Below are 9,251 nucleotides of genomic sequence, written 5' to 3'. Positions count from 1 at the left end.
CACAGGGAAAAAGAAAAAAGCATGCACTAGAGAATTTAGATTTCAACATATCTTGTTGCTTCATAATATACAAATAAAGTAGTTTAAAGATGTAAACAAATTGCATGCACATAAACTAGAGCAAAATCTTTAATACAGTATCTGAAAGCTATTATGCTTAAATAAAAAAATATAACTTATTAGTACTCAGGTTTATGTGCCATTTTTGTCCTGTGGAGATTAAAAGTTTGGGGGAGGATTTTTTTCTGGTTTTGCCTTTTTTATTATTATTATTTTTTTTTTGCTTTACATTGGCAGCAGTACACTGGTAGGAAAGACAAATATGGCTTTTGCAAAACAACAGAATGACAACATGAGAAAGCGCTACTGCATTTAAGTCCAGCATCCTGGTATTTTTCAGTCAAGAACAACAACAAAATCAATAGCATTCATGCTTTGAATTGGGAAAGCTGCACAGTCCAAAAGCCCTTTCTAAAGGCATTTAAACTCTACAAAAACCAGAAACTTTGCCAAGTGTAAAGTCTTAAAAATTAAACACAGAATCTGAATGACTCAAGCTTTGCTTTCCACTTCAAATGCTACTGAACAGGCAATAGGTTTCTCCCATGGCTGTGATAGCTGAAGTGCTATTAGACTGTCTTCAGAAGTAACCAGATGGCAGGAGGGTTTTTGGTTTGTTTTTAAACAAGTACAGTAGAAATTAAGTAAATTAATTGTATGATTTGTTTTTCTTCATCTTTGGCATAGGATACACCATTTTGTAAATTAAATACAGGACACCACTCTATATTCCAGCGTATCATGCTGAAAAAGGCACATGCGCTGCTGCCTGGGTGGCAGGGGAAGACTCAGTATTGTGTAAAAGGCACGGTGTTCAGCGCAACTTTCCCCCCCTCCCCTCAAGAGTGTTTAGTTAGACCAGGTACAGTTCTACATAGCGGCTTCCCAAGAGCTGTCCGTTTTTCTCAGCCACTGCTTTCTTAGCTAGATCCAGACTTGGAAAAGTCACCAATGCCTCTCCACTGGGCTGGCCACTAAAGTTGTAAAGCACGAGGATGGAATCTGAGTGGAGCTGCAAGGGCACAAGAACACAAAGGGAAACAAAACTGTTAAGACCAGAGACCACACCTGGAAACTTCAGCTTTCAATGCTGTGTGTTCTTGCCGGTTTATTCCATTCCTGTGTTTCCAGCGAAAAGATTTTGGATGCAAGAATGGGAAAAGAGGAGAAGGGACTGAAGATGGAACAGACTTCAGCTTTTAGTTTAGCTTGGAGAATAGCAGCAGCTTTTATTCTGTTGGTGTGCTGGACAAAACAATGTAGAAATAATTCCATGCAAAGAATTTGTTACAGAAGTAATTCAGATTAAAGGTTGACAAGGAAAGAAAGACTTAAATGTCAGTAAGGGTAAACTGAGCAAGAAAGTCCAGGTGTTCAGGGAGTAAGTTCTTGTATTATGTGGAATACTGACCAGGTGACAGAGATGGATAGAGCGATAAGAGAGCGATGTTGGGAGGATTAGCTCAACTCACACATACACAGCCCAAGAAAGATTGTTCTGTGAAACAAAGTAACATTTTGTACAGTACTTCAGCTGAATCAAAGAAAAACTTTACTGTAATTTAAACAAAGCTAAGAAAAAGGCAGGATAACAAGAGAGACTATTCTGTCCTTGCAGTTAATTCCCTTTGGAGAGAGTTTGCCCTGATGAATTCTTTAAAGGCAGTTTCAAAGTGCTGAGTTGTCTATCAATCAGACAAATCTGTCTTCCCTATGGTACCCCAGCCATTTCTTACGACATGCTGGTAGACCTTCCAGGCTGAGCTTGGAAGTCCCATTTGTATATTGGATAGAAATGGATCCGAGTGAAGTTTAGAAACGAAAGGCTGAAGGACTAAAAGATCAGCACACTAGATTAGCTTGTTGGAGAAATCAGTGCCAGACAAAACACACATGATCTGTGCTGGAAGACCAACCAGTTTTACGAGTATGGAATTGATGCAAGTTAACTTTGTGTGGCATATGTCCTCATGAGTTTACAAAAGGGTAAAATACTTAAGGATTTAATTTTTTAATGGATCTTATGCATGCCTGGTATACTGCGAGAAATATTAGACTTCTCAGTTATTACTAGTACCAGTTTCTGATCAGCTTTATATTTAATCATATAAAAATAAAGCAAGTATATGCCAGAACTTCACTCACCCAAACACTTAGCAGGCAGTAAAAGTATTCTTAAGCTCTAAGCAACAGTACGTATTAGTAACTAAAAGTGCATATAAGGACAGTTAGCACAGACAACTTCATATCCATTAAGCGATACAGTATTTCTTACAGAAGTAAAATTAGTCAGGAAACAGCATGCAGAAAAAAATTCAAAGACAAATAAAACATGTCAGAAGCCCAGTTCAGGTTTGGATATAATCTTGGTTTACTTCAGAACAATACTGTGTGCAAAGAGAAAATTGTGCACAATTTGGGTTAGGCCACTGGCCTGCGCTAAGAGACACACTGAAATAGCTCTTTACTGTTAATAATGAAATCTAGTTATTTAGTGTCAGTCCTGAATACAAGTTTAATATTGCAGAACACAAGTCAGTTGAAAATACATATGAAGTACAGCTAGACCACTGAGCACAAAAAGAGAGCTTTAAAGAGTAGTTTACGGAACTCCAAAGTCAGGGTCTAGAAATTCATTCTATAAGAGAGAGTTGTATAGAAAGTTAGTAGAAAAGTCTACCCAGTCTGCAAGCAACAATTAAAAGAGTTAAATAAAACTTTTCAATTTCATTTTAAGACACACTATGCACACTATTGTTATAGTTTTATCTATATAGATTTGTTTTAGTTTTATCTATATAGATAGATTTATGTATATATATATATTTTAATAGAATTAGATTCAAATCGGTACAGATCTTTCTGGATGGTTTGTTCTCAAGAGAGTGCCATTTGTATGATAGTATTTTGGACTGCTTAGAGTTTAGGATGAGCTACTCCATGTATCATTTTCTAGTCAAAGATGGCTTCTGTCTCATACATAGTAGGACCCTACTGCTGACCTGGTTTCCCAGATGATCTGGGTAAAACAAGAGAGCCAAACAGATTGTCCAAGTTTGCATAAGTGTGTGGACATGCTCAGAGTAATAAAGGGTATTCTTTTGTACACCAGACCAGACTTGATTTGTTCCCTAGCAGATCTACTAGTTTTAGTGCAAAAAAGGGCAGTCAAATACTGTACCTTGATAGCAGAATTTTCATAGAAAAGCTACTCTAATGTAATTGCCATCAACTCAGTCGTTTTCAAGCTACTATACTTTCTCTCAAAAAAGAAAGAAAAAAAAAAGTCATGAGGAACTGAGTAACTAATCAGTAGCATTTTGAAGGGAATACAATAGTATTTGGAAGTCATAAACTCCATCTGGGTTACAATGAAATTTCTTTAAGAATCATGCATTAGTGCTAAAAAATGCTGGGGAAAGCAAGCAAATTTACCATTAGCAAATTAAGCCAGTTGCATTAAAAAGTCACCATGCCAAAGAAACCTTTCCCAAAGAAGAATTTAATAGTTCACATTGAGTGAGATCAAGAAACAGAGAGAAATTAATCTCTAGGTAGCTATATAATACAGAAGTGAGAAAGCCAAGGGTCTGGGGCTTTTTGCACATGCATTTGTATGTGTCTCCTGTAGCCATATCAAGACAAATCCATCTTCTATGCTATGTTAAAAGTTACTGGACTGGGAACTTCACACAAAAACAAACACTAATAAATCCTTATGGAAGTTGTATACACGCTTTGCACAAAACCAGGCAATCACACTACCTCCACCATTGCTATCACATCAACTACCAATCACAAGTGGCCTGTTTCCTTAGGTTAGCTGATTTTTTTAATAGGACAAAAGCAGAAAGATTAAAGCAAGGATCCCAACAAAAGCTAAGAAAGGGGGGACGGGGGGAATGAAATCTCCATATCACCAAGCCCTTCTTTCCCTTCCCATTCACCACTGGAGAACCAGTTTCTGCCAGACGCATCTTACCTTCTTCAGAAGTTACAAAGAGTTACAAACAGACCCACTCTTTCGGTGCTTGTAACACACTCCTTGCTTGATCGCTCAGCTGAATAAGGCCATTGTAGTCATCGGGTGCATACTACAGTACAAGTGTGATATATGATAATCAGCAAGAGAAGGAACAGTTCTGGTACAGCAAGCCACACAGACTATCATTTGCAACCATAATTAAGAGCATCAGCCATAACAACTGGCAGGAGACAGTGGATTTGACAGACACTACTTTTATGCAAGATATAAAATACATCAGCTGAATTACTGGTTGTAGAAATGGATTTAAAGTAAAGCACATGGGGAATATTCTGAACTGTATATTTGAACTACTCCTTAACAAGGCAGGGAAACAATTTAGACCACCAAGTACTCCCTTTTTCCTTATACTTGTGAGGCAGCAGCGTCAGGTAACAAAACTCTGAAGTCTGCATAATCAGGCTTCCAATAATGACTCTCACTGGGACAACCGAGCGTCTTCCAGAGTGCACATACTGAAGTGGGGGATTAGAAGAAGCATACGGATCTCATTCAGATCTTGCATGCTGTCATGGAAGTAAACTGCAGCTTCACGGAGGCAGAATGATAAACACTTCAGCTGCATATGATACTTGCATTACATAGACTATACCAATGTAGTTGAAGAAATACAATGTCCCAGGGTGAAAACATTTATACTGGTATAGCTTATTTCCATATAGGGAAAAAAAATCCCACACAGTATAGCTGCATTCCCTAGATTTGTAGTAGCAGAATATTTCAAATAAAAATATAGCGACTCTACAGTATAGTCAAACCAATTAAAAAAAAAAAAACACATGTGGATCAGATCTAAGAGATATTTGAGATTCTGAATCCGAGCAGTAATCACGCATCCAGAGGGCCTACTACTGGAAGGCCTGGTACAAACATGAAATCTACAGTCAGAAAGTAGATCTTGGGGGGTATGAAACATTATTCTGTATCTCATGATCTCTCCAAAATTGCATATCCTGTAAAGGGACTGAGCATTCTTGCACATACTATAGAGACTGCTGAAGTGGTTTCTGTAATCCAGAAAGCAAAATGTTTAGCATAACTCAAGTTATACTACATCCTTTCAGTGGCAAGAGGAAAAGTTTCCTGTCTTCCCCACAACGGCTTTCTTGCACTAACATTTTAGAGGATTGCCAAATGCACATAAGATACACATACTATGCCACCTTCCTTTGATATTTCTACAACACAAAAAAAGTCTCCTGCCAGCTTAGGGAGAAAAAGCCATTATATTTGGGAACACAGGACATTGTATCTATCCGAAGTAAAGTTTAAAAAAGAAAAAGAAAAAAACCCCAAACCATCACATTATACACCTTCCACAAAGGACAATAACCAAGAGCCCAGAAAACAAAGAAAAGAACCCCCTAGAATTTTTACTACCGAATTCTAGCCACCTTCACATCTAGACCCATGCCATTAAGTAAAAGACAAATATAAGAAGTGTTTTCTAGATAGTCTCTGCCAGGGCAACCAGACCGTGCAAATATTAGAATTATCAGTTCCCAGACCTGCCCTTGAAACAAATCTACAAAACGTAGGTTTACTCTTTGGAAGGAATGTCTCAAGATAGTACATACTTTAGATTATCAGTAGATGTACAGTAGGTAAAGCCATATAGCCTCTAGTGAGGGACAATGTTTTAAAAGGTTATACTTGAAATACATAAGCCACGAGGAAAACGTGAAAGTGGGAAAGTTATCCAGCACAGAATTGTCAAAGTGGTTGGAGCTTAGGCCTATACAAAAAACTCAGAATACCTACTGATAGAAGCAACTTCTAATCACAAGAAAGATAGGTGAAAGACTTCATATAATTAAAACAGAAGTTATAGAATAAGAAATTCTTCAAAATTACAAATTTCAAAAAGAAGTATTGCAAACCAAGCTAGGAAATAGCTCCCTGTGAAGGAAATGGCAACTATTCTAACTTGCCTGAGGAAATAATATAGCACGAATATTTCAGATTCTGTGTGCATTTCAAAACCCCCCAAGAACAAAACAAGAACACCAAGTCACCCAGGCTAGTCTATCACAGAACATGCAGTGTAAACCCAAGGATGAAACTATACTCCTATTGCTCAAAATGGAAATACAATTCTGCTACCTTTGCCTGCAATGCAGTGGGCCTAATTCTACTTCCATTTAGATTTGAAAAAACACCACCTACTGATTTAACTCCCCCATATGTCCAGTTGCAAGTTCACTGAGCTACATTTTTGTTACTTGTTTTTTGTATAAGTTATTTGAAAATACAATATGAAGTTTGGCCCTTCAATAGCCACTCTAACACACTCAAGTGGCTGGTAAGTTGTTACTATGTACTGCAGTAATTCCCATTTAATTAAAAATAAATAAAATTAAAGGCAGACCTCACTGTTACTGCCTCCACCACCCTCTTCTTATCCCCTTATCATCTCATTCCCACTTCTCTTGCATTTCAGAATTGAAACACAGCCTCTTTTTCCTCAGACCTGCTGCCTTCTCTCTTCTGAGAGCTCTGAGCTCACAACTTTCTCACACAGTGGCTTCCACTTACCCTCAGTATGTCAACTAGAGCGTTAAAATATAGCTGTCTACTGGAACGATGCTACCGCAGATCTTGCTTGTTACCTGCCCTGCCATTAGTTATCTATGAAATACATTTCTACTGAAATTTTCTGTCATCTCATCCTATTAGATTGGATGCTCTGACATGCTCATAGAAGATGGAGAAACCCATTTCCTAGAATGACTGAAGGAAAATACAAGAACAAATTCAGACAATAAAGGAACTTCTCTCTCTGCCCCTTGAAGCAGCCATCAAGAAGTCCACCTTAATCACGTACGGAAGAGCACACAGAATACCGTTGTTAATTTAAGAGCTCCACTGGAAAATTCAACCTCAGGTGCTAAGGTAGTCAAGGTATGATTTTCAGCACACCCTCATGTGCTATACTAACCTTTTCCAGTGATCAAAGACCAAGAAAGATGGGAACTATGTATAGGATAAGGTCTGCGTTTAGAACCTAACCTAGGAGAAGGAAGCAAAACAGATCCTTTGCAAGTGGTGACTAAATAAAAACCTGGGGGCAATAATTAGTTCTACTGTAGGCTGCAAGATAGCAAACAAAAGCAGCACATACACAGAACAAAAAAAATGCAGCTGACAGGAAGAGAGAGATGATATTGGAATGATGAAGATGATCCTGAAGAACAAAATCAGTTTGGACTGGAAAGCTACACAAGCATTTCTGCAAGTACTGGCAGATTTGCTTTTTATTTTTGTTTAAGAAATGGCTATTATTCTCATCAGATTCACTGGCAACAACAATCTTTTGTCACTCTGGCAGTAACATCAGAATAGATCACTGCTTTCAGGATTTACTGGAAAACCATTAGGGCCTCTGTGTTGTAAAATCCCTTCAGGAACATTGTTTATAAAAGCAGCAAACTTTGTAATAGTTTCATTTAAGCAAATGAAGAGAATTTACAGATTTTAGGAAGAATTTTTCTGTGGCATATTTTTCAGCCTTCTAATTCTAACCTGCGGAGCTCTTAACTTTTATACTTACATGAATATACACATGTACCCACACATGCACACCACCAATCCTCTTTTAGTCAGGAGAGATGACAAATTCTCCCTCTCTCAAATAAGTCTCATAAAACAAAGATGTCTGTATTTATTTTTCCTATTATACATTGCAGAATCATATAAGCCAAATTCAAATACATTTTTCTACACTTTCCTGTTCCCCACACACTTTCGCTTGCAGTGGCAGTGGGGACTTTTATAGCTTAAGGCAGCGACAAGACTGTCATTGACAGAGACAGATTTGTCAGTGACAAGACTAAAGCAAACCCATGTTTTCTGAAGGACTTGCTGCTCCTTCACAGCACCAGTGGTTTACCTTACAAGCTTATCTACCTTTCTAAGGTATTAATTTAACATTTGAAATGATATATATCAACTCGTGTATATTAAAGAATAATAACACTGACTCCTCTCTCCTAAAAGAGGCAATCATTTCTGACCAACAATTACCTCCAGTATAGTAGCATCTCCCAGAGAGACTATCTGCTATGCTGACTGCAGTGCAAAGCTTTTTAAGGTGACAGCAAACAATCAGAGACACACTGGTTAATAGAGGCAGTATACCGTGCTCACTCCTTACCACTGCCATTGCATGGGTGCTTTTTCTTCAGATTGCTTTCAGAGATACCTGCTACCTTAACAGGTACACAGGCCTGTCCTTGTACCCTCACGATCTGTGCACAGATTTCACCAGGTCACTAACCAGCCAGACACTGATGTTTATTTCATTTTTGCAACTGCTACTGTGTACACAAAAACAGTGCAGTCTAAAATGGCATATGCAAAGGGATTCAAGGAAAAAAGTCCATTGTTCAGAAGCAGCATAATTAAGTTAATATATGAAGTCTATTTAGACAAGTCCCAATTGAAGTGGGGAAAAAGCAAGCGGAAGCGAAAAGCAAAAATAGTTCCCACCTGAAAAGAGAAAGAAAACTGCAAAGGCAGAATGGCCACTTCAGGACTGCAGCTGTGATTCTAGCCTAACTATTGATAATCTGTCATCAGGCTCCCCTAAGATGCTATAAACTCTTATCACAGAACAGCTCCCAAGAGAAGAAAGCCAGCTCTCTGGTGCTTTGGAAAAAATCCAGATAAAATAAGCCTGGAATATAAAAAGTCCAATTTGATGATGACTAGTTTTGCTGCTGCAGAAAACAAAATATTTCTGCTTGACACCTGTTTCCTTCTGGCTTGAGGTACAGTACACTATTCCTCACCTTTTTGTTCTGAGGGCTTTGGTCATCCAGGCCCACAAACAGTTGCATAAGCTAAACTCAGGTGATTGCAACCCTTGGCACAAGAGTAGGCAGAAATATCTTTAAAAAGCTTTGCCACTAAAATATATCAATTATATTTTTAGAGTATTGATACAAGCAATGGCAGCCACCTTAGTGTTTTGTGGAACAGAAAATGAAGCTTGCATTGCCTAGTCATTCGCAAAAACAGAGCTTGAAGATGTTGCCACTTAAGTGTGTTACTTCAAGCATGGCAGGCATCCGACAGAAACAGTAATCACTTATTTACTAATCCCATTATTGTAGATGCTCTGTCCATACATGCAACACTTCCAGAT

At 38.1% G+C, this 9,251-nt stretch overlaps 1 protein-coding gene across 4 annotated transcripts in view; it reads right to left on the bottom strand.

Annotated features, from left to right (window-relative positions):
- Window positions 1-935: 935 nt before the first annotated feature.
- Window positions 936-9,251, bottom strand: part of ESRP2 (epithelial splicing regulatory protein 2) — a 45,406-nt gene continuing 37,090 nt past the window's right edge. For 2 of the 4 annotated variants that reach the window (XM_026102072.2, XM_026102071.2), the window contains exons 16-17: window positions 4,043-4,154; window positions 936-1,072 (exon numbers count right to left, since the gene is read on the bottom strand). In XM_026102072.2, coding sequence (XP_025957857.1) covers window positions 4,065-4,154 — 90 coding nt within the window. In that variant the 3' untranslated portion in view covers window positions 936-1,072; window positions 4,043-4,064. Of the gene's footprint in view, window positions 1,073-4,042; window positions 4,155-9,251 lie in introns of those variants that run through there. The other 2 variants (XR_010391368.1, XM_064519493.1) reach the window with 1 other exon arrangement.

This window comes from Dromaius novaehollandiae, chromosome 13 (assembly GCF_036370855.1).
Source record: "Dromaius novaehollandiae isolate bDroNov1 chromosome 13, bDroNov1.hap1, whole genome shotgun sequence".
NCBI lineage: Eukaryota > Metazoa > Chordata > Aves > Casuariiformes > Dromaiidae > Dromaius > Dromaius novaehollandiae.
Note: the sequence above shows the minus strand (reverse complement) of the source record. Positions and strands in the feature narration are given on the sequence as shown.